General features: G+C 47.2%; 1 protein-coding gene and 1 long non-coding RNA gene across 3 annotated transcripts in view; both read left to right on the top strand.

The window, feature by feature from the left end:
- The window catches only part of LOC146869746 (uncharacterized), a 28,650-nt gene extending 21,604 nt beyond the window's left edge, over positions 1–7,046 (top strand). The window contains exon 3 of the long non-coding RNA XR_014981483.1: positions 6,361–7,046. This is a non-coding gene — a long non-coding RNA (uncharacterized LOC146869746). The remainder of the gene's footprint in view (positions 1–6,360) is intronic.
- Positions 7,047–13,309: 6,263 nt separating this feature from the next.
- Positions 13,310–25,796, top strand: part of LOC146869745 (CCN family member 1-like) — an 80,937-nt gene continuing 68,450 nt past the window's right edge. The window contains exons 1-3 of one of the 2 annotated variants that reach the window (XM_085614090.1): positions 13,310–13,599; positions 16,578–16,797; positions 23,191–23,370. In XM_085614090.1, coding sequence (XP_085470216.1) covers positions 13,549–13,599; positions 16,578–16,797; positions 23,191–23,370 — 451 coding nt within the window. In that variant the 5' untranslated portion in view covers positions 13,310–13,548. The remainder of the gene's footprint in view (positions 13,600–16,577; positions 16,798–23,190; positions 23,371–25,796) is intronic. The other variant, XM_085614100.1, reaches the window with a different exon arrangement.

The raw sequence follows: 25,796 nt of genomic DNA, 5'->3' as shown, positions 1-25,796 counted from the left end.
AGACGTGGGTGCCGTGCTCACTACGCCACTGGAGTCAAGCTATCCTGGCTGAAGAGGGGTGAAACCCCGAAACCGGTCCTAGGATGCTTGATTCCGGTCCAGGGAAGACAAGGCTTGGCAGTTCGGGCTGGACTGTTCCCATGAGGCACAGGGTCAAGACTGATTTGCATATGGCCATGTCTGAATTGGGGTGGTGAGGTGAGCAAAATAGCGATGGATTAAACCCTGATCTGTGACTGGGGGTGAATGTTTTGCCGATGTGCAACATTCCGTCCATCATCTTGTGTGTTTTGCTGTTCGCCCTATGCGGGAAGGGTATGCCCAGACGTGGGTCCCGTGCTCACTACGACACTGGAGTCAAGCTGTCCTGGCTGAAGAGGGGTGAAACCCCGAAACCAGTCCTAGGATGCTTGATTCCGGTCCAGGGAAGACATGGCTTGGCAGTTCGGTCTGGACTGTTCCCATGAGGCACATGGTCAAGACTGATTTGCATATGGCCATGTCTGAACTGGGGTGGCGTTGTGAGCAAAATAACGATGTATTAAACCCAGATCTGTGACTGGGGGTGAATGTTTTGCTAATGTGCAACATTCCGTCCATCATCTTGTGTGTTTTGGATTATTCTGTTGACATGTTAAGCATCGCTGGCAAAGTCTTTCTACCACTGCCCTGAATTTTGGATTGTACCAACTCTGTCTGAAAAGTTTAATCATGGCATCCCTGCCTACATGTGTGTCTCCATGATACATCCTGGCCATTTGTGAACGCATACAGTCTGGCATGACTGGTCTGCCGTCTGGGTAAATCCACACCTCATCATCTGCTCTTCTGGTACAACCTATTTTAATACAGCCCTCCTTTTCACTCTCTTCTACTCATCCTGCAATTGTCTTACTTCATCCCATGTCTCTGGAGCTGAACATAGCGTACGTTGGCAGCTGATTCCACAAGTTTCAATTTTTCGATTTAATGCCATTCTGTTTCTAGCACAGTATTGAGCAACTTGGTCTGCATATCTGTTTCCGGCCACTACATAGTCATCTCCTGACTGGTGAGCAGCACATTTGACCACTGGCAATTATTTTGTTATTGTATTGCCTCCAATAATTCCTTCACAAAGTGCCCATTTTTGATGGGGGATCCTGAAGAAGTCATGAAATCGCTCTGCATCAAGAGCTGGCCGAAATCGTGCACAACCCCGCAACCCCATAACCATATTGGCTATCATATTTCTTTATATCCCACCCACATTCATATCTTTATCTACACAAATAATATACATTTTATGTGTTCTCTTCCTTTCCCAGGACAGTTTGTTGGTTCCCAAGCTATGTAGCAGGTCTTGACCTTGGACGCACTCCAAGTTCTACTTCATCGGTTTATCACTCTCTCTTGCTGCACATGCATTAAGTCACGTGTTGCGCAAGCTTCAGTTACCAACCAGGGCCCAAAACACGAACTATTTGGAAAGTCAAAAAGAAACATATTAATTTCAAAGTAAAATGATTTCACTATATACCACTGTAAAAAACTGGCTCTATATATACTGCACCAAAGTGAGGTACAGTGTGTATAGAGTCCAAGAGTCTCCAGAGGTTTGGCAGAGGTTAAAGTTAGATAGAACCTTACTCTCTAAAGTGGTAGCTTGGTCGAGCAGTAAGGCAGTATCAGAGGACAGTGTAAAGCTTTTGATGTACACATTCAGTCAGCAAATGGTCTCACACACTCAAGAACTGAACTCTAGGCCAATTGTTTTGTATAAAAAAATATACTGTTGTTTTATTTCTAGAACCAAGCAAGCCTAGTACAGGTAAGCATATAAATACTTTGCAGTAGTAATTGTCTTGTTTGAACACAGTTCAGAATTGCAGTATAACTGGTACTGGTTTTGATTACAGATTTAAGAAAGCAGATTGCAACACATTGCAGGTATAGTACATTCAATTGAAAGGGCTTTTTAAGAAAAATGCAGTTAATTACTTTTCAGATTACTTTTCTAACTACAGGACTGGATCTTAGATTCAGCCCTGGGACATTTCCTGAAAACAGGTGAGTAAATGCATTTTGGTTAAAAGTATGATTTTTAAGGAATATTATTGTATTTCAAAAGTTGACACAAAAACTTTTTCATATAGAATCACCAATGTTATCGTATGGGAGGAAATTCACTTAGCAGGTAAGTTACTTTTGTAATCCAGTGCTGGACTCCTAGATTCAGCACTGGGACATCTACTTAAAACAGGTAAGTAATTACGTTTTTGCAGTTTGTACGATTTTTAAAGAATATTCTTGTATTTCAAAAGTTGACACTTAAAATCTTTTTCACAAAGAACCCCCAATGTTACCCTATGAAAGGCAATTCAATTCACAGGTAAGTTAATTTTTAGTTACTTTTCTTACTCAGTGCTGGACACCTGGGTTCAGCACTGGGACCTTTCCTGCAAACAGTTGAGAAAATTTGGTTAGGTTATTTGTGCGATTTTTAAGGAATATTCTTAGTTTTCAAAAGTCGACACAGAAACTTTTTGGGAGAAAAAGTGTCAATGTTATCCTATGAGGAAAAATGAGTTATCGGTTTCAAGGTAAGTAATAGGTCTTTTGAGTTAGGGTTCTGGGGTTAGACTCAGGGGTCTCCCAGGGTCAGTGATGCACTGTTGGTTCACCCCCAGTGGCACTAGGTCGGCCGGGTGCAGAGTGTTGAGGCCCAATGTTATCCTATGGAGGATAGGGGGGCTCCGGTTGGTGGCTGCTGGCAAGCAGGCCACAGGGTTGTGGGAGCAAAGCTCCTAGGGTTAAGCTCGGGGCACGTTGGAGCCCAAGTTAGCTCCAAAGGAGCACCCTCAGCGGCGCTAGGGCAGTTCGGTGCAGGGTGCAGTTTTGAGGTCGGGTGCCCTGTTGAGTTCAATGAAGATTCTCTGGGACAAAGAAACACTGCAGGCTTGGGGACGAAGATCTTCCAGGAGTGACTACCACTTTGAGGGGTAAGTTGGGATGTAGAGGGATGGTTAGGCACCACTGGGTTGGGCACGCACGGCTGTGGGGTGACGGGTAGAGGGGTGCCTTTGGACGTCGGATTTTCTTACCCGCTCTGGTCGCGGTAGGGGGGTCTCCTGGATTGAGGCTGCAGGTGTTGTCTGGAGGCTTGAGACAGTACAGGGGTCGCCGGGTCTCGGGTCAGTATCGCCGAGGGGACCTCCTCATGGTGTTTGTTCACTCAAACACAGGCCGGGCTCGGCGGGTGCAGAGTGTGCTGGATTCACGGTTTCTGGCTGGCACCAGAAGCTGCAGTTCAAACACGTCCGGTGTTCACGGGAGAAGCAGCTTGGAAAGTGAATGCAGGCAGGTCCTCCGGGGTTTTTGAGGTTGCTGGCCACTGGACACGCCGGGGTATCGCAGGAGCAGGTTCGAGGGGAGACAGGCCTGTAGGGCTGGGGCCAAGTCAGTGGGCGTCCTCCTCTTGTTAGCTCTGCACGGCTTCTCGTCCTTCTTCTTTTCTTGTTGTTGCTGGATCTGAGGAAGGAAAGTTCAGGGTGCCCCTAAATACTAAATTTAGGGGAGTTACAGGTAGGTAAGGGGCAGGGACCAATGGGTCCCTTCCCTGAGGTGGGTACACCCCCTATCCTGCCACTCTCCAGTGGGAGGGGGGCAGGAGCCTGTCCCTGGTTGGCTGGGTTCCCCCATCCTCAAGATGGCGGGGACTCTAGGTTGTGCTTCACCTCGCCTCCCCTACCTTAGGGGTGGAGTTGGCAGAGGTGAGCACGCCTCTCTTCCTCACTTGTTTTTCCCTCTGGTTCTCCTGCCCAAAGTGGGGGGTCGAACCAGTGGGGACCAGTTGCTGAGAGCAGCAAATGGTCTGGAGAGGCTCACAAAGGCGGCATGCCTTTAAAGCTTCTCCTTCGTGAACCCTGCCCATCCTGGGGGAGGAGGCTTGGCTCCTCGTCCCAGGATGTGCATTGTTTCAGGCCCCAGAGAGCAGCAGGCTCTCGACCCAGGGGTCCAGAAACATGTGTGGTGGTGGCAGCCTGCACAGCCACTCAGTCAGGTCACTGGTAGTTGGTCGTTTTTCAGGGGGCATCTCTAAGATGCCCTCTGTGGTGCATTTTACATTACATCCCACACTGGCATCAGTGTGGGTTTAATGTGCTGAGAAGTTTGATACCAAACTTCCCAGTCTTCAGTGCAGCCATTATGGTGCTGTGGATTTCGTAATGACAACCTCACAGCACCATATACTCTTAATGGCAGCACTGCACTTACAGGGCCCAGGAATGGACCTGGGTACTGTAGGGGTACAGGGCTCATGCACCTTTACCCTCACCACTGGCATAGTGCACCCAGCTAGAGGAGTGACTGATGTATGCCAGGGCAGTGGTTTGTGGGCATGTCACACAGGGATGTGTGCCATGTCGTCTCTTTGTTTTGTTCTGCACCCAGACACTCAGCCTGCAAAGGCAGAGTGTGTGTGTAAGGGTACAGGCCTCTAAGGGTGGCACAATAAGTTCTGCAGCCCTTAGGGGCCTTCTCTGGTCACGGTGCCCTGGGTACCTATGGTACCATTTACCAGGGGCTGACATGTGGCCAGAGATGCCAATTGGGTTTAGGCTTCAATGCAGTTTTAGGGAAGGAACACAAGCCCTGGGTACCTGATTGGCAGGAGACCAGGGCACACTCAGTCAAAGTACATCAGCAATTCAGCAAAACGTGGGGGCATACCATGCAAGAAAGAGGGCACTTTCTCACAACCACCTATATCTACTCTAACCCCAATTACTTATAAATGCTCTCCCCACATTAGCAGTTTAGTAATAAATAACACGATTTCAGTTTCAGCAGTGCCAATGCTTAGCATGTGAGTTTCTAGGTAGCCATCTTAAAGCGTTCTGCGCAGAAGCAAAAGATTTCCCTCCAAGCAAAGAAAACATCACACTACTTAGACGTAGTTGACGCATGCGCAGTAGAATTCCCGCCTTTAGCAGCCATATTAGATTTCACTCAGGTTACTTGTTAGTCAAAACACATAGGCAAGCTTCATCTTGCTAAATATAATATGTGGTACATATTAGTTTACACATTACACAGTTAATACAGAGTTATGAGTTATATGAGAGATTTGCTTCCGAGCAAGTCTCTTTTTTACGAGTCCTTGCTCCATCACCTGGAAAATGCTGGGTAAACAACAATTTTGCAGCAGCAGGTGGCTTTACCTGTAAGATATTTTAAAATGCAGTCTGTGATCAGTTAAGCCAGAACATATTTACTCTCACAGTTATCCTTGTGGCTAATTTTTTTTGGAGAGAGGTTTTAAAAATAAATGTGTAAGTTGACTCAACAGTATCCCCTGTGACTCCACCCTCTTTTTAATCCCCACTCTTTTATTCCCCTTACGAGGGATCTTAGAATATTTTTTCTGTTCCCAGCTCTGGTTCCATCAGCTTTCTGCAACAATATTTAATAGCATTGCATGTAGGGTGGCGGAACACGGCCTCTCCCCTACTCGAGTTATTTCACCCGGTGCAGAATGCCTCTGGGAGTGGAAAAGAAGCCCTTCTGGTTGCCTGCCCTGCAGAGTGGTGGTTAAGTCTACTCAGTCACATCAAAACCAGAAGGACAGCTCTGGCACAGCAGTATTCCATGGTTCAGTTTATCACATATAATACTACGTCCTTTAACACTAAATGACTCAAATATCTTCAACAAAATGCACCTCAATGGGAGGAACACAGCAACACCTAGCGTGGTCCAATGGAAACATAGCATGGAGCGATGTCGAATACTCAAACTCCCAATTCATAAGGCCATGGGTTGCCTCAAACATATTCCTAAATCTGGGGTAGCTGGGAGGATATTGCGACAGAGGACAGATCAGGCGAATGCATGCTTAGCCCTTCTCGGATACTGCTAGAGTTGTATATGGGGTAGACTTGATTTAATTTCAGTGCACTTGAGTTCACACCAGGGAGTCATACGACTGATGAGAAATTTCTTGATATTCTTGCGTTGCAGATCTGTTGTGAGTATTGTCTCTGTGAGGCACGTGGCCTAATATTCCCTCCTATGTGTATGATACCTGCATTAATTATAAAAACGTAATAAAACAAATATTGGTTAAAAAAAATTCCAATCATCTTTTTGTGGCCTGACTTAATTTATTGTGTCCTATCTTCTCTCCACAGTCGTATGTATTTGCATGATGGACGCTGTCTAGGTGTTAAGGATAAATTGATGGCTTCCGCTAGAAATTTTAGTGTCAGTTGTTCTCTGGCGGGGTATATATGTTCCTGACATAGATAATACCTGCCTTGATATGCTCTGCCTGTTTAAAATTATTTTAATAGGCTAATGCATATTTTTGCCTCCTAGATTCGTTAATCACATGTATATGAAAAAACTGGAAAGCTCTTTTCCCGATGCCAAAGGACACCCCTGCAGCCAAAGCCCCTGGGCCTTGGGGAGCTTGACCAATGGTGTCCATATGACCCGAGCATCTCTACTTACCTGGGCAGCTGTGGGTTTTCTTCATCCGACCTCCTGACCTGAGCCTGCAGCCTTTCTTCAATACCGATCTCCCCCATTGAGTTGCATTGGTCGCCCGATGCTGTGTTGGCACTCTGCACCCGGCCGCCCTTGTCCTGCTGAGGGTGTAAGTTTGGTCCTGCCTTGTGGCTCCCCCTGTACTTACCTTAACTCCAGGAGATCGACCCCTGACACCGCTTTGCTCACCTGTGAGCAGAGCATCTTCAATCACCCCCGGTCTCCATTGGTTAACATTGGGTGCTCAAACCTGAATTTGACCTCTGCACCCTTTGGCGCTGGTGGTGCAATGTTGGTACTAATTTGAACCTTGCCTGGTGTTGACCTGAAACCCCGAAGTCTGGATTTGTAAGTCGAGTATTTACCTGCAAAACTGCACTCTTGCTTTCCTCCCATAGGTTAACATTGCAAAGCCTGAAAATTGCACGGTGTCCACCTTTTAAAGTGTAAAGTATTTTTCCTAAAAAACATACTTACCTTTTAACATTCATCTTGGTCTTAAAATAAATCTTGAAAGAAGCTTATTTTTTATAAAATTGTCTTGGAACTCCTCCTTGAGGTGTGTGTCATTTATTAATCACTGTGTGCATAACAAATGTCTTACACTCCTCTTTGTTAGGTCTAAGGCTGCTCACCTACACTACCACAAATAGAGCACTTTGGGTTTACATTGAGCCCTGTACACTTCTGGGGAAATCTCTGGACTCTTTGCACAATATAACCACTTAGAGGTATATCATGTAAAGAGTCAGCTTCCTTCATAATTCAATAACAAATACAATAGCCCTGGGTTTTACATATCGAAATTCTCTGACAGATGAAATAAAGGGGTTTATTGTTGTGAATTTTCACACATGTATTTGGAAGGGGTTTTAAATTATGAACTTCATGACAAAAAACAGTAGGAAGGGGTTATAAACTGTAAACACTTCGACATACACGACAGGCAGAAGCTTTACGTTGTTTAATCCAGAGAGACCTTCTTACACTGATACAGAGGTCTGGTTTTCAATGTGTACCTTAATAATTGTGGGCCAGATTTACAAGCACCTGGCGCCACTTTTGCGTCACTTTTAACATGGGAAAAGTGACGGAAAGGTGGTGCAAGGGGCTTGTTAGTCTGCCCCTGTATGTTTAGTCTTTAATTGTATGTATTAACGTTCATTGATGTATTAAGTGCGACTGTGTTCTTTGCAGAGTTCTGAGTCTCTAACCCACACTACTTCCCTGAGTGAGTTTTGCACTGTTCCGCTTCGCTACCCTGTAGATTTGTGTGAATGAAAGTACTTTTTCGTTGAAAAAGCAAACCCCCTGGTTGTACATGGAGTTATAATGTGCTATTGAGTGCTTTGCAGAGTTCTGAGTTTTACACCCATAACACCTCCCTAAGTAAGCATTGGACTGCTCTCCCTTTCTACGCGGAGGGTCTAATCTTAAAGGGGTGTACTTGGTGCCCAGCTTGTGTCCAGTCGTAGGATGGGCCAGGACACCAGACACAAAAGACGACGCTGTCACAGTTTGAGCCCAGTCACCCATGGGTCTCAGTTCCCACATGAACAATAATGGAAGTGCATTATTGCCCAAAGGCCCAGAGGAAACAGAGAAAAAGCATGTCATGCCTGTCACATGTGCCAGCAGCAGCCATGCTGGTACAATGCAGCATGGTGTGCTGTAGATTACCTACTCCTAAAATGGCTGCAGCACTTAAACATAATGACGCGGCGCATGGCCTGGAGGTCGGTGCGTGCTGCAATAAACAAACAAGCCGCCAAAATGCTGTGCTTCTGCTTCACCTGCAGAGATCAAGTTATTCATTGATTTGATCACTGCTGGGCTTCCCAAGCCACCTGCCCTTTAATCCCAGTGATTGATGGCCGCAGTGGGTGGGATTTAACCTGAGTTAGGCTGGTTTCCATAGTGGGCAGGTACAGTGCATGCTCGAGGGCATGCTCTTTGGCACATGCACATTATAGTGATCCTGCCTGGTGGAGAACCAGCTGCTCCTGTCAAGCTGCCTGTACCATATGAACGCCATACATGTGAAGGCCTCCTTACCACACATGCACAGTATGCATGGTACATGCAGGGGAGCATGAAGCGATTTGAGCTTGGTGCACTGAAATCAGTGTTAGCCATGGAGAGCGGCTGCTAGAAATGACTATAGAGCTGATCATGCAAGGCCGGAGGCAGAGTCCAGGAGCAGAGGGTGTCTGGAGACACTAAGGAGTGGGGGATTGTGGTCACTGATATAACTGGTGCTTGGTAAGGGCGGTAACTCAACCGGTTGTGCACATGATCTGGTCCATCTAGGCAGGGTTTGGTGGGTGGGTAACTAAGCAAGGGTTTTTGAAAGTAAGTACATGGACAGCCAGGGTCATTTTTGCCCTCCAATCTTTGGGGAGCCTTATTACGGAAAGCAGACCACCAAGGCTCCGAAGCAGGAAAGAAGCCGTGACTTAGGAATTACTACTGCAGTGTTGTTTCAAGAGAAGACTCATCCATCGTTAAATAAGTGCACAGCATGTTGTCAGCCCTGGCATCCAAACACAAGGAGAAATGGTAAAGTCTCTCCTCATGGTGGAAACTCTGAGCGCCACCATCTCTCACATTCACATCCGAGCTAGAAGAGCTGGCTAATAACTCCATTGAATAAGGAGTGAGTGTGTCGTACTGTGGGTGGGCGAGGAGTGAAGACAGCAATTTACATGGAGACGCTTACGACTCTACTCACAGCATCAAGATCACCCAATGTGCCGATGCTGCGGGGTTTAGACAGAATATCGGGAACAGAAATATTGCGGGACAAAATATAGTATCAAGAATATTGAGTACAGAAGTATTGTAAAGGTAAGTTTCTATAGGTAAGCAAAGTTTTACTATATGTTACCCCACATATATGTCGCTTGAAAATGTATCTTCAAGGTACGTAGATCTGGAGTTAAGAATGGTGAAGCCATACTAACCTTCTTCATACTTTGTTCCTCAATGTTTTTGACACAATATTCTGTCCAGGTGATATTTTTGTTTCCGATGTTCTGCCAGTGATCTGATGCTACACAACTCTACTTGAAAGCCTCCTCTGCTTCAGACGTCCAACAACTCAAACACTGCCTTCACATCAACAAACCTGGATGTCCTGCGCCTCCCTGGAGTTCAACCCAACCAAGACAGAACTCCTGTTATTTGCCAAGAACAAACAAGAAACGGTACAAGGCTGGGCCAGTGACATGAGCCTGGATGGCTTTGAATCCCCATTCTCTCCGAACGTCAAATCACTTGGATTCACCCTGGACACCAACCTCTCCCTCAAGGAACACAAAACCAAACAAGCAAAAACAGACTGGTAGAAGCTCTCTTTTCTGAAGAAAGTCAAATGTTTTTATCCAGAAAGTGACTTCAGAACAGCTGCACCCTTGTACTGTTGCATCTGGATGGTGGTAATGCCGTACTACATGGCCTCCCAGATGACACATTGGCAACCGACAGACCACAGCATGAGGATCCAGGGCCGGAAGAAATATGACCCCATCACCCCCATCCTCATGGAATTCCATCGCCCGCATATTCCAGACAAGCTCGCCATCTCCAGTGGTTCTCGGCACATCTGCTGCCAGGATACCATCAGACTGCAGACTAAGACATGAAGAAAGGAAAAACAAAAGAGCAGGCCTTTTCCATCGAAGCGCCCGGGATCTAGAGCGATACTCCTGCATCCATCAGGATCGCACCAATGCAAGAGGTATCTCTTCAAAGGATGCTACTTCACAGTGCAGCAGGAGTACATTTGTTGTGCCAGAGCACTGTTACCTCTCCCCTCACTGTAGATTGGGTGCCTGTCTCTGATCTGCTGCCAATTGGCTTGGTTTGCGCTCTAGAAATAGCATGTATATAGATACTATAACACTAGCTGAGCTCAGCTTGATGTCAGTGAGTGTGGGGCTTATGAGAGCTGTGCCTGCGGGCAGTGAGTGTACAGCTCATTGTACTGTGGGAGCTGCACCTGAAGAGGTGAATGCAGGGCCCATGGCGCTCTAGCACTGGCAGGGGTCAGTCTGATGTCAGTGAGTGTGGTACTTATGAGAGCTGTGCCTGTGGGCAGTGAGTGTACAGCTCATTGTACTATGGGAGCTGCACCTGAAGAGGTGAGTGCAGGTCCCATGGCTCTCTACCACTGGCAGGGGTCATTCTGATGTCAGTGAGTGTGTGACTTTTGAGGCTGGGAGAGCTGTGCCTGGGGTCAGAGGGTGCAGGGCCCATTGGGCTGTAGCACTAGCAGGGCTCGGCCTGGTAGCAGTCAGTGGGGGGTCCATGGAGCTGTAGCAGAGGCGACTTCAGTCAGTGAGTGAAGCACCCTATAGTCTAGATTCTGGTACCGTTCAGCGCAATGTCAGTCAGTGCAAGGCCCATGGGGCAGTAGCAGAGATAGGCTTCAGTCAGGCATCAGTGAGTGTGGGGCCCATGGGCCTGAGTGCGGGGCCCACGGGGCTGTAGCAGAGGTAGAGTTCCGTCTAGCGTCAGTGAGTGCAGGGCCCATGCTCCTTCAACCCTGGCAGGGCTCATCCAGGTATCAGTGAGTGCAAGGCCCATGAAGTCTGATCAATGACTAGGACCTGTGGTAAGTGTAGGGGCCATTGCAGTAGCAGCGGTGAACTCAGGTTGATATCAGTGAGTACAGAGGTGTCATTGAGTGTGAGGCCCCTAAGGTGTGTGGCCCACGGTACTATAAAACCAGTGAGTGTGGAACTCATGGAGGTAAAGCAGAGGGGAGTTCAGTCTGGCATCAGTGAGTGCCGGGCCCATGATGCTGTAGTAGAGGCAGTGTTCAGTCTGGTGTTAGTGAGTGCAGGGCCCATGGGGCTGCAGCAGAGGCGAGTTCTACCTGGTATCAGTGAGTGCAGGACACATGGTCCTCTAGCCCTGACACGGCTCAGTCAGGCGGCAGTGAATGCCGGGCCCATGCGCCTCTAATGCTGGCAGAGCTCAGCCTGGCAAACGCAAGGAGATGATGGACGGAGCGCTGAAACTTTTCAGACACTCACCCCCAGTCACAGATCTGGGTTGAATCCATCATCGTTCTTTAGCTCACTTCGCCGCCTCAGTTCAGACACAACTATATGCAAATCAGTCCTGACCCTGTGCCTCAAGGGAACAGTCCAGCCCAAAATGCCAAGCCATGTCTTCCCTGGACTGGAAATGGCTTCCTGGGACCAGTTTCAGGCTAACAGCCCTCATCAGCCAGGCTAGTTTGAATCCAGTGGCAAAGTGAGCAAGGCATACCCTACCAACTTGGGGTGAACAAAGCAAACACAAGGAGATGATGGACGGAGCGCTGAAACATTTCAGACATTCAGCCCCAGTCACAGATCGGTGTTGAATCCATCATTGTTCTTTAGCTCACTTCACCACCCCAGTTCAGACACAGCTATATGCAAATCAGTCTTGACCCTGTGAAGATCTGCTTCCCATGAGGCTCCTGGCAGGGCTCGGACTGGTGTCAGTGAGTGCAGGGCCCATGCTCCTCTAACCCTGGCGTCAATGAGTGCAGGGCCCATGCTCCTCTGGCCCTGGCAGGGCTCGGCCTGGTGTCAGTTAGTGCAGGGCCCATGCTCCTCTGGCCCTGGCAGGGCTCGGCCTGGTGTCAGTTAGTGCAGGGCCCATGCTCCTCTAACGCTGGCAGGGCTCGGCCTGGTGTCAGTGAGTGCAGGCCCCATGCTCCTCTAGCCCTGGCAGGGCTCAGCCTGGTATCAGTGAGTGCAGGGCCCATGCTCCTCTAGCCCTGGCAGGGCTGGGCCTGGTGTCAGTGAGTTTGGGCCCATGCTCCTCTAGCCCTGGCAGGGCTCAGCCTGGTGTCAGTGAGTGCAGGGCCCAGGCTCTTCTAGCCCTGGCAGGGCTCAGCCTGGTGTCAGTGAGTGCAGGGCCCAGGCTCTTCTAGCCCTGGCAGGGCTCAGCCTGGTGTCAGTGAGTGCAGGGCCCATGCTCCTCTAGCCCTGGCAGGGCTCAGCCTGGTGTCAGTGAGTGCAGGGCCCAGGCTCTTCTAGCCCTGGCAGGGCTCAGCCTGGTGTCAGTGAGTGCAGGGCCCATGCTCCTCTAGCCCTGGCAGGGCTCAGCCTGGTATCAGTGAGTGCAGGGCCCATGCTCCTCTAGCCCTGGCAGGGCTGGGCCTGGTGTCAGTGAGTTTGGGCCCATGCTCCTCTAGCCCTGGCAGGGCTCAGCCTGGTGTCAGTGAGTGCAGGGCCCATGCTCCTCTAGCCCTGGCAGGGCTCAGCCTGGTGTCAGTGAGTGCAGGGCCCAGGCTCTTCTAGCCCTGGCAGGGCTCAGCCTGGTGTCAGTGAGTGCAGGGCCCATGCTCCTCTAGCCCTGGCAGGGCTCAGCCTGGTATCAGTGAGTGCAGGGCCCATGCTCCTCTAGCCCTGGCAGGGCTGGGCCTGGTGTCAGTGAGTTTGGGCCCATGCTCCTCTAGCCCTGGCAGGGCTCAGCCTGGTGTCAGTGAGTGCAGGGCCCAGGCTCTTCTAGCCCTGGCAGAGCTCAGCCTGGTGTCAGTGAGTGCAGGGCCCAGGCTCTTCTAGCCCTGGCAGGGCTCAGCCTGGTGTCAGTGAGTGCAGGGCCCATGCTCCTCTAGCCCTGACAGGGCTGGGCCTGATGTCAGTCAGGTCACTGACTAGCTCCTGCGGTGAGTGTGGGGCTCTTCCTATCCACACCCCGCCCGCCTTATCTCAGGCTGCAGACACTGTGGTCACTGACTTCAACATATTTAAGTCCCTCTCCCCCTGGGGTCTCCCTCGTGAAGGCTGTGGGCAGGAGGAAGCAGCGGCCAGTGAGGCAGAGAGACCACACTTCGTCACCCCTTCTTTGGAAAGGGTCCACGCCTTTAAAAGCTGGAGACCGCAGAGTAGCCTGTAGTGTCTTTCTTGCGGTCTCTTGCAGGCTCTGAGCCGCCCAGCAGAGCTGTGTCCTCGGTGCCCACTTGGAGGACGTCTGCGCAGAGGGCAGCAGGGAAGGCTGGCATCCTCCCTCTCCATGTTTGTGGCCCTCCTGGCTCTGGCTGTGGGGGGCCTGGCCTCAGAGCAGGTAAGTCGGGTAGACTTGGGGTGTCAGTTGGGGGCTGTACCCTGTAATGCAAACATGAATGCACACGGGGGTAGTAAAATAGCGGCGCACGGTTTTAACATTGTTATTCTAGGCACTATGGCAGTGGAAGTTCACATTAGTTTCCATAGGTTTCTTCCCCCAGAATGCATCGGGAACAATTGTGAGCTCGCCCTGAAGTCTGCAGCTCCCCCCCGCCCCCCCCCCCCCTCACACTGTACAGGGCATGGTGCTTTTCACGAATGCTCTAAGATGTGTTTCAGATGCGGGCTCTGTGCCCTACTGGGGCAGTTTGGGGTGGGCGTAATTGAATCTACGAATATTGGGGATCCCGCGATCTGCATCCAGGGCTCTCGCAGATTAGAATCTGGCGGGGGGGGGGGTCTTTATCAAACGGTAAGAGTTGGCATCTGTTTGTCAGGGAATTTAGGAGGCTGAGCAGGAGTTTAGATTAAACCAAAGAGGTGCTCGCCTTCAGGAACGGGTGCGGATAGCCGTGCATTTCACAGAATGCAGGGCGCAGCTCCATTCGCTGCAAAGACATCTCTTTGCCATTGTTTCGGTGTCAGGCAAGTGAAGGGTTATTTTCGGCTTTTACAAGACAGCATTTTCTGGTGGGTTTGGGTAAAAGTAGTTCGGGGCTGTTAGGGGACAGTTGGTGCGAATTCAGGACGGTGAGTGTAAAAATTCAGGACAAATGATCGAAATTCAGGACAAAAATTCAGGACAGGAGGTCAAAATTTAAGACAAAACTTCAGGACAAAAGGTACGTTTTACTGATACATCAGAGGAGGTCGCGCAATAGAATATAATTCAGCTCATCCATATCCAAACATATTCAATCATTTGCAAACCTATCCATCATGTATCCTTCCATCCATCATTTCACTCATCCATCCCTCCATCCACCCTTTCACTCATCCATCCATTATCCATCCCTCCATCCACCCTTTTACCATATCCATTGGTACACTCATCTATCCACTCTTCACCCCATCCATCCATTCACTCATCCATCCAGCCATCCTTTCACTTACTCATCCATCCACCGAGTCACTCATCCTTCCACCCATTCATCCTTTCAGTCATCCATCCATCCTCCCTTTCTCTCTCCATCGACCCTTTCACTTAGCCATCCTTCCTTCCACCCATCCACCTACTCATGAATCCATCCATTGACCCCATCATTCATCCATCCACCCTTTCACTCCTTTACTCATCTATCTATCCTTTTGCCCAACTACCCTCCCTTTCACTCACTCATCCATCCTTACATCCACCCTTTGCCTCATCCGTCCAGCCATTTTCCCTTTCACTTATCAATTCATCTATCCATCCATCATTTCACTCACCCATCCACCCATTCACTTGCCCATCATCCACCCTTTCACTCATCCAGCCATCCTTTCACTCATCTATCCACCCTTTTACCCATCCATCTACCTGTCAACCAATACATCCATCTTTTTACCTTTTCTATTCTCCATACTTCCACTCACTCATCCATCCATCCTTTCTCTCATTATCCAGCCATTCCCCTTTTCATTCATCCATTCACCCTTTCACTAATCTATCCAGCCATCCATCCCTTCACTTACTTACTCACTCACCCACCTTTTCATATTAATTATGAGTTGAGCCTTTGTCTGCAGAGTTGCCGACAGAAGAGGCCCATCAAGAATTTCACTCTTGCTGTAGTTCCTAAAGCAAGGGATGGGGTGGAGAAGGGCTCACTATGCCCCTGTACATTGGCAATCTGAGTCCTGAGTCATGAATGATGCACTGTGCGAGGCCTTGAGGTGACTTTGACATGGTGTTGTTTCCAGGGCTTTAAGTGTGATGAATAAACTGGGAGGTCTCTCATAAGGGGGTGTTTGATGTAATTAAGGGTGTGGCTTAAAACACCTAAGCTAAAAATCTGTGCTTAGTATAGTGTGCTGCCTGACTGGTATTTTGCCTCCTCTGTCATTGTATCCAGATATATAACAACAAGTAATGTTACAACTGCAACAAGCCAGAACTATTGGCTTTGTCAATGGTTGTTAGTTGCATGGAATAAAAAAGTAGCAATCATGGCTTCCTTGAATATAATATTGAAAATGCACCAGTTCTAAAATGGCAAGACTGTGAAAGAACTCTAGACCCTTCCTTTTAACTTGTCTCACCAGCTTCTTTTCTTGAACTGGACTCTCATGTAGCAACATTGGCGTTTTTGCACATTTCTTCTGTCTGACAGAATGCCCCGCCCTAGACCGAGGCTGGTGGAGGCCCACCACATGCTTTACCAGCCTAGACTGGACCATTGTCATTCTGTATGTGGCAATCAGCTGCATACAGAATGGCAATGGGTGGGCGGGGCAGCTCTTGTGCTCCGCGGAGGGGTGCAAGGCGGCCCCCTCAGGGAGCTGAGGCTTCATGCAGGGAACAGTGCTGTTCCCTGCAAGGCCCAAAATTACGGACAAAAGGCGTCCGTAAAAGGGATCCTCACGGACAGGTCCAAATTACAGACAGTCCGTGAAATTTACAGACGGTTGGTCCCCCTAGGGGGGGGGGGGGGGGGGAGGTGGGTGGGAGGGGGGCGTGCACAGCCCCAGATGCCCCCGATTCTCACCTGAAATGCACAAAAATATTGAGAGTGAAGTGTGTCTTGCATAAGGTGCAAGGGGTGACCTTGGTGAGCCGGGTTGGACTGCATAGAAACACGTGTGTGATGTGTGAATGAAACCTGGGGCAGGCATTAAATATACAAGTCTGCTGCGTGCTATTAAAATCAGTGGAACATTTTGAAATCCTCTTTTTAAACCTGCAGTACTGCCTAGCGGACCTGGCCCTGAATGACAGTTTTAACCTGTTGCGGAATTTTACTTAACCTCGCTTTGCATTCTGGGACTTGTAGTTTTGCTTTTCCCATTCTAAGTGTAGGTGGCTCAGTGATACTCTCGCCCTGTCCTTTCTTTCAGGTCCAGGGAGGCTGCCCCATTGATTGCCGGTGCCCCAGAGAGGTGCCAGGGGGCTGTGCCCCCGGGGTGCCCCTGGTCTCAGACAACTGCGGGTGCGGCTGCCAGGTGTGTGCGGGGCAGCTGAATGATGACTGCAATGACCTGCGACTCTGTGACCCCAGCCAGGACCTCATATGTGACTATGGTGCTGACCCCGAGAGGTCATGGGGCATCTGCAGAGGTAAGCACAAACTAGGAGCTGGGTATCCTTGCTACTTCAAAACTGTTCTGTGGGGGAGTAAATAATTCCTTTAGAGTAATAGAAATTTACAAATAGCACATTGTTCTTTATATAAAGCACACACAAAAGCTTATTAGATTTGAGAATATACTTTACTTATAAATATGTCTTTTAGTCATTCAACAGACTGTCATATAACAGTTATAAACAATGCGAAAAATGTATTAGTGACTGACGTGACATGTGGTGAAAAAGGTGAGGAAACTGTCAGGCAAAACATAAACACATAAATGATACAACATGATAAAAAAAGATACATATATCTCTGTCCAGATGTTTAGTTCAGACAGTAACCCGAAATATCAACTTTTTATGGTTACAATGACTATGGACATGAGTCAGTGGTACGTCAACGTTTCGACCCAAGTGTCTGTACTATAGGGTCATCCTGTAGAGTCTTCTTCAGGACAAAAACAGTGTGACAGCCTAAACGGAAAAAAGGGCGGATAGTTGTTTAGGTGTGTGTGCGGGAAAAATAACTCCAGATACGAAATGGGGTCCTGTGGAGGCCCACCAGATAGAAGTAAAATCCAAGGTCAGTGCTGTCAGAGGCCACAAAGATTAAGCTGGTGGGTAAATGTGAAAATCAATTGTAAAACACTTAAAATGAGTTATGCGGCACGATTGCATATTAACAAAGCCTCTAATAGAAATGTTATGACAGTCTGTTGAATGACTTAAAGAGATATTCAAAAGTAAAATATATACTCAAACCTAATAAGCTTTTGTGTGTGCTTTAGATAAAGAACAGTTTGCTATTTGTACATTTCTATTACTCTAAAGGAATTATTCGCCCGTCCACGGAACTATTTTGTGGACTATAACGTCAATACCCAGGATCCGAGGCACACAGGGTCACCCGTTGACTTTAATAGTACCCTTGCGACAGCAGGGCATCTGGAGGAGGGGCTGGGGCAGGAGTCATCTGTAGTTCTCTCTCTTACTGAGTAGCCATGAGGACCAGTGAGTGATCTGTGTCAGCCATGTGGCGCCAGCAGCTGAGTAAAATGTGCCTCTGAGGCAGGGCCACTGGAATTATGCAGCGGGAGAGGACCAAATTAGGTGGCAAAGTTAATTAAATTATGTGGTTAAAAAAAACAAATTATGCAACGTAATGCAGCATACTTTGTGACAGCATCACTTCACTATTATGTCATTTTAACCTATGTTGACACTGTCTTTGCAAAGGCTTACCCATTTAACATTCAAATATAGTAATAAGCTACTGAAAAGTGACAAGTCAAACTTCGTGAATGGAAATGTGGTGAATGTGGCAAATCCATAATCAAGCGAAAATAGTCATGGCTGCAGAATTGCATAATTCCAGTGGCCCTGCTCTTAGATTATGTGTATAGGAGCTGCACACGCAGATCCCTATTCACACAGGTTCGTAACACTTCATATAGGAGCGCTCGAAATGTCCACTTGAAGATTTATTTCTATGATTTATATAGAATTTGTTAATATTAGCTATGAATTCTTCTAGTACTCTTGGCCGCTTCACACATCTCTTGGCATATATAAAAATATATGTACAAGGAAATAATGTCGTCTTTTCTGCAGGTGCAAAACATCACGCTATAGGTCCTGATTCCAAACCCTGCATGTTACAGTAAATACCGTACACTTTTCCCCTGTTGAATTCCGTATGGAATTTAAGGAAGGGTGATGTATTTATGGCATCCAGTTATTTCAGCCATAATTATCATATGCCATAAATATCACCCAACTCATAATTTGCCCAATGCGCAATCAAGGACCATGGTGCATTTGCACTTTTAAACTTGCAAACTTTTTTTTATCCATGGTGAAAATGGATCACCCATATAGAAATCCCTAACTTTACACCTCTACTAATGTTGGATTTATTGCCTTACCCTTCCATCCAGAAGACATATTTACTCGTGCCCTTGATCAAGAGTCAATACTTGACTATTTCCAGGGCGGGAAAGTACCTACTTGGGCGCTCTTCCCAGATTTGCTGGAATAGGGTGTGATATTTACTACATGCGGTAAATTTCATTTTCACGCAACTCACAATTGGATCCCTGTGCAAACACGTGTTTACAAAGGGTTCTGGAATAGCCTTTGTAACAAGGGCCAAAAAAATGTAATCCCCATCACGCTGAGATTCTTGCTCGCATTATGAGCAGCCAGGTAAAATGTGTGATATATGAAGTACCTGCTCAAATCTGTCTGAGTTGGATTTTACCAGGTGCGATTAATGCCACCCAATTAGGAATTTTTAGGGAATGTCATGGGTTTGGTGGTTACCACAATCAAAATCTGCATATTCTTGTAAATGCAATCATTTTCCCCTAATAAATATCAGCAGGTTATCACAAAACCCAAATTTGCAATAAGTGCATTCATAAGGCTATTGCAAGTCACTGAACAGTTTTATGACTATATAGAGGAACGAGGCCGAAGGGTCAAGTTCCTTTATAAGGTCTTGGGAAACCCAGGTGACTTGCAATATATAAAGTATGTCAGAGAGTACTTTATCCCTTATAATACATGGTTCACACCATCACCCTTCCCACAAACCACTTGAATTCTTGGTGTGTTCCTTTTTCATGTGAAAGAGATCGGATGTTTGCAGACAAGAAGAATAAACACAGAATCTGTAGTCAAAAATAAAACTCACCAAAAAGCAGTTACATATTTGTGGGGAAAGATACCAGAACCAGTTTAGTACAAATCAGATTTTTAAAAAAGCACTGCAGCTCAGAATCTGTAGGAACATGCAGAGGTATTCTACTTCCCGAATATTACCTAAAGGGTGCAACAAATAAACAAGATGCCATACACATGTTCTTCCTGATCCTCGCTGTTCATCTAGAAAAACTGCGCAGAAGAAGGAAAAGACAGCTTTTGTGTTTTTTCTTGTTTGAAATTCAGCTGTAATGATGTTCCATGACCTGGCTGCAGGCATTATGACCTCAGAACATAACTGTAATAAATTATTACAGTTCAACAGGTACATCATTTCTTTAGTACAGTTGACTAGACATGTCACAAGTTGGCTGTAAAAAGGAAATTAGAAAGGAAAAATGGAAATGTATACAGGGGTTGCTGTCTCATGTATTATGAGTGATTAAATGCCTTTAAAAGGGAAAAATGCCACCTCCCTTGACTTCGGTAATTCAGGAACTAAAGTTTGCACTGTAAATGGTGCACTTTGAGTACCAAGGATAAACCTATGTGTGTAAAGAGCTCTGTAAGTCGGATTGAAGCTGTATAGTTTTTACCTTAGAATACATCCCTATTCTGGCATTATAAAATGTTTTTTTAGAAGGTTCTACATAGTTTACGTTTTTTGTTTCCAGACCTTCTGAAGATTTTCTTTTTAAGTTTGTAATGTTTGGAACCTTCACATACATAGAAAAGAAAATCAGCAAATGTAAGATTTGCATTAGAAATCTCATCAACAACTCACTTTTATCGATTAGATCCTTTGGCATTAAAAAGAAATAGTGATCAAATATATCACCAAAGTGTACGATCTTTACAACCTTTGCAAAATGCTCATTGTAAACATTGCAAAACTTTACCAGTGAAATTTAAATGTTGCCCATCTCTATTTTTTCACCAAGCCTATATTTGTTTTTGTCCCAGAAAATTACTTTTCTGAGGAGCTTTAGACTGTCTTTCCCCATCCCGTTTCTCGAAACTTGTTTAGAGTTTCTATTTTGGGCATGTGTTCCTGTGCAGTTTGAGTCTAAGTTCCCAAGTTTTGCTGCCAGTCTGCTGTTCTCTTTTTACTGGCAGTGGGGGGGGGGGGGGGGGATTTATTTACCCGTTATTCAATGCCTGAAAGTGCTTTCTGTGTGTGGTCACAAGGTTTGCAGATGGTTTGTCAGAGTCTGCCTCGGGGAAGCACATTTGAGAACAGTGAGTTGTTTCTGTCACTTGGTATTTTTGCAAGAGTGTGACCACTGATTGTAAATTCAATTTTATGCTGCCTATTCCATTGCTTCCTGCGTAGACTCACTCTAGAATCCTGAGTTCAAATTCCCAAAGGGAAGTCATATATTTACACTTGCTCGGCAGTGTCTATGATTTACCACATTTCTGACATTCTAGGAATTCACAGTGAACCCCGGGATGCACCTGGGAAGATGCGGGGCTGTTGTACTAAAGTGCATTTTGTTTTTCTTTTTTTCTTTAGTTGCTCTAATGGAAAGCATTTTTCTCGTGGAGGAGCCCCTTTCACTGCACTCTCACTCATTTTGGGGATGTCCCTTTTCTCTCCTGTCATAGTCTGAAAGAGTATTCAGTCCTGCTCTTGGCAGCAGTCAATCTCCACCAGTTTCAGGGGCAGTGTATATACTAAGGGGCGGACTTACTATGGTTTTATGTCTCGTTGCGTCACTTTAATGACGCAGCTCCAGAGCAAAATCCTTTCTGTCATTTATTCAGTCACAGACTGAGACTTTGCGTGGTTTCGTAAATACAAAGGGGCAGATTTACAATAACTGACGCATCCCTGCATATCAGCAGGGATGCGCCAGTTATTGGGCGTCACGGCTCCGCCACCATGGATACGCCGCATTTACATTGCGGCGCACCATGGGGAAAAAACGGCACAGATGTGTGACGCATCTGCTGCCGTAAAGGCGGCGCATTGCTGGAGTTGTGTCGCAAGCGCGACGCAGCTCCAGCAATGCTCTGGGGAGCCCTATCTTGTTAATGCTGCGTCAATCCTTACGCCTGCTTCAAGCAGGTGCAGGGTTTTGACGCAGCATGGCCTTAAAAGTGGCTCAGTGAAATCTTGTAGATTTCACTCAGCCACTTTTAGGAGGCGTTCCTACATCGGAACGCCCCCCTCTGCGCAGGAACGCCTACATGTGGTGCAGGGCTTTACAACGTGACGCATCTCCCAGATGTGTCACGTTGTAAGTACCCCGCACCATGACGCTGGCTTTGCGCCGCCGCTGCGTCACAAAAGTGACGCAACGGTGGCACAAAACAGGTGCAAGGGGCTTGTAAATCTGCCCCAAAGTAACACAAGGACACGCACAGCGTGACCTTGTGTTGGGAAGCCATTCCATGGGTGCAGCATGGGCGTTCCCATGCTGCACCCATGAGTGTTGGTGCACTCCCAAGTTGGTAAACCTGGGAATGCGTCAAAAAGCAACACCCCCCTGAAGCAGGCGTAACGAGGAGCAATAGATTTGTCTCCTTGTTTCTTTCTCTTTCTGTGCGTGCCGCATTGTGCAGCACGCATATGAACAGAAATATGCCTCTAAGGACTGTTTTTGTGGAATTAAGGTGCCCCTTCCTGCATTAAAGCAATCCTGCCCATAACACAGGAACCCTTGCACCATGGTCACAGGGTGCCTGCATTGGCACTAGGCAGCACACAGTGCGCCAGCGCAGAAAGACAGTAGAAATGTCCCACATCTGAGTAGATAGGGTGCATTTCTGCTCGCTCCCTTTCACGCAATGTAGCGCAGCAACTTTAGTTGCTGCCCTGCGCTGCGCGAAATAGAAGCATAGATACCAAAGTCAGCACATCGATAGTGCTAAATATCGAGGGCAAAATATCTCCAAAAAATGACAGATAAGTAAGTCTAGATTTTCAACTCTGAATTCCACATATATGTACCTACGCGGTACATATATGTTCGGGGTACGCAGATGTGGAGTTAGGTATAGTAAAGTTACACTTGCAACATCAGCAGCCTGCTCAAGTGAGCACTGCTTCTCATACAGAACTTGACATCATATACGCAGGCTTTTAGGTGCACTGTTTTACAGGATCAAAAAACAGCAACTCCAGATGTTGTGAATCCTGTATGAGCGCGCTCCCTATAAAACAATGACTTATTCACACCTGAGTTCAATTAAAAATGCAAATGTCTTTTTGATTCAGGGTGAATGTGTCTGCATCGCTGTCCCCCTTTGCTGAATTTGTGTCATTGTACAAGTGTTGCTGGCAGTCAGTTTAGCTCCTTGAACGACAGTTTGAATGCTTGGAGGTGAATATACCTTTTAGACATGGGGATAGTAAGCTATCAGTGTGTCCTACTAATAACTATTATACTAATACTGTGCTCGTAAAGCCCTCTGGTCTGTGACTGTCACTGCTCTTGCACTGGCCTTGCTCCCTTTACACAACTCACTGGTACTCCATATATTGAAAGTGAAGATACATTGTGCATTGGGCTTGTCTAGGATATTTCTGAGTTAGTTGTGTTGTCTGACTGAGCTATCTTGCTGGACTTGGAGCCTGTGAACTGTAAGTTACACACAGATCTCTGCAGCAGGAGCATTGACCAGCTGCTCTATCTGTGACGAGTGTTCACCGTCTGTCCCTTGCACCCACAGCCTCCCAGCAGGGCAGCTCCTGCTTCTTCAACGGCAGCGTCTACCTGCACGAAGAGCGCTTCCAGATCGCCTGCCACAGCTCCTGCGTCTGTCGGGACGGGGCGCTGGGGTGCGTGCCCCTCTGCCCGCTCACCATGCCTGTCATCGTACCTGGCTGCAGCGACATGCGGCAGGTGGAAGGTACGTACGCGCGACATCCTCAGGCACGCAGTGCCGCACAGAGGGGCATATTTACAAGCCCCTATTGTCACCAGAGCATCACTTTTTTTGACACTAACGTGGCATAGCGGACCGTTCCCCATATTTACAAGGTGGCGCTAAGCCACTTACCGTGGCTTAGCGCCACCTTGTGCAGTGAGTGTTGCGGTGGGTATTCCATCACAACATGCATTGCTTTTTGACGCTGCCCCATATTTACAAGGCTGGGGCTGCACCAAAAATTAAGGCCTTGTAAAACCGGGTCTCAGAATGGCAATACGAGGAGAAATGATCATTTCTCCTTGATTTTTGCTCTTTCTATGTTTGCTGCATTCTGCAGCACACATAAAAAAGCAAATCTCCATTATTGATTGTTTATGTGCAGGAAGGTGTCCCTTCCTGCACATATACAATTGTCCCTGCAGCGCAGGCACCCTTGCAACATGGCGCAACTGAGCCTGCGCTGGTGCGAGGCAGCTTTTTTAGCCATAGCGGAAACACAGGGGTGCGCCTTAGTTTTGTGAATACAGTACATCCCTGCGTTTTAAAAATGTCGGAGCATTTGGGGTGTCGGATAAGCGTGCGGGGATTTCACAGCTTGTATTTCTAGCCTTCATTTACTGTGTTTTTCCCCCTGACCCACCGCGCTACCTATTGCCAACCCTCTGGAGTTGCACCCTTTTTCTTTGATTGTATTCCATGTATCCTGCCCTCCTATCCCCCTCCCCCATGGTTTGTTTTGTCTCAATAAAAACGTTTTAAACGTAAAAATGTCGGAGCATGGCATTGGCGTAACAACGCGCTCCAAAACATTTTTGTAAATATGCCCCAGAGAGCTACATTCCTGCCCGCCAGTGTTAGCGCTTAGAGGCTGTCTGCCATACATTGTCGGTTTTTTAGTTCTAAGCCTGTATTCCTCCTTTCGAGAGGCCCGCTGGGGAGAAAAAGATGTTTATGGAATCTGATAAGAAGCAATAGCCAGGGCCAGTGGAATTATGCGACAGGGGAGGCACAAACTATGTGGCAGGGTTTTACTAAATTATGTGCCAAGAAAAGGCAAATTATGAGGCATAATGCTGCCCATTTTCTACTGTCATTTCCCCATTATTTTGTTACAAATGCTACAACGATCTGGGCGAAGGTTTCACCTCATTAGTACCTCAAAGCAATGAGCAACCGAAAGGCGATCAGTCGACCTTTGTGAGGGGCCTTCCGCTGCGCGGCAACACGTTTCGCTCTGTTTTTAGTAACTTTTGAACCGCTAGAGCTAGAAACATATGTTTTTGTTAAAATCTCCAGACTATGCAGCAAACGATGGATTATGTCGCAATTGTGGTAAATCCATAATTATGCGGAAAAAGTTGCAGATGCATTTGATCATAATTCCAGTGGCCCTGCCGATACCCCCAGGGATCAGTATATAGGGGGTCCAACACGTTCAGATAGTTTTCCCTATCCAGACTGGGAGTATGACACGCTCCAAAATCCAAAGATGCCTGTATTTACTGGACATGTTCCCCCAGTAAATTTCAACAGATTTGACCTGCTGAAATTCACAAGGGTAAAATTGCAGGAGTGCGTTAATTACCACTTCACTTGTGACTATAAGACCTTGTGCAAACCTATGTGTGCAAGGATCCGAAATAACGTGTGTCTCATAATGAGGACAGACCTCATATTTTTTTTTTTTAATATCCCTGTCTCAGATATGCGAATTGGTAATGGAAAGTGTTGAACTAAAGTGCGCAAAATAATTGGTGAATTGTCGCACTCTGAGGAGGGCGGGATATCACGGACAGCTTTCAGCTGATGCCCCTGGCGCAGGCTGCTCAGTGTCGGGGGAGCAGTGAAAAGTACATTTTGTGGGCAAGCATCAGGACAAAACCGATTAAGACGCAAAACAGTTTATTAAAAGCCAAGATTCTTAACTGGGTAAACAAAATTAGAAAAAAAATATCTCTTGTAACTTTTCCGTCTGGAATTATTTTTAGCAGACGTTAAGCGTTAAACTTTAAAGACAGAAAATGCTACATTGCCAGCGATCTGCGGTTTGATTTCAATGTGTATCTTAATAAATAAACTCAACAGAACTACGGGTGGGCGGCAAACTCCGCTCTGCCGGTGGAGTTAGCGGTGCTTTGACCACTCCACGCTCCGCTTGGAGCTCGGAGTTCACAAAATTGCGCCTACCGTCAGCGGTGCTGAGTTTCCCGACTCGCTCGCCGCTCACCCTTTTTGGTGCACTCTGAATTTTATGCCCCCTCTGCCTGTTTACATGCGGCAGAATGCGTCGTGGAGCACCAACCCCCGTTGTCTGGACTCCGGAGAGTTTCCTCTCTTCTTTCCTCCCGGAATTCCCTCGCTGTACGGTAGTAAGCCAGAGGGGGCCTGGAAGTCGTTGTACCCCC

The sequence above is a fragment of the Triturus cristatus genome, chromosome 1_1 (genome assembly GCF_964204655.1).
Source record: "Triturus cristatus chromosome 1_1, aTriCri1.1, whole genome shotgun sequence".
Lineage (NCBI taxonomy): Eukaryota > Metazoa > Chordata > Amphibia > Caudata > Salamandridae > Triturus > Triturus cristatus.
The sequence above is the reverse complement of the archived record's forward strand: the minus strand, read 5'-3'. Positions and strand labels throughout refer to the sequence as shown.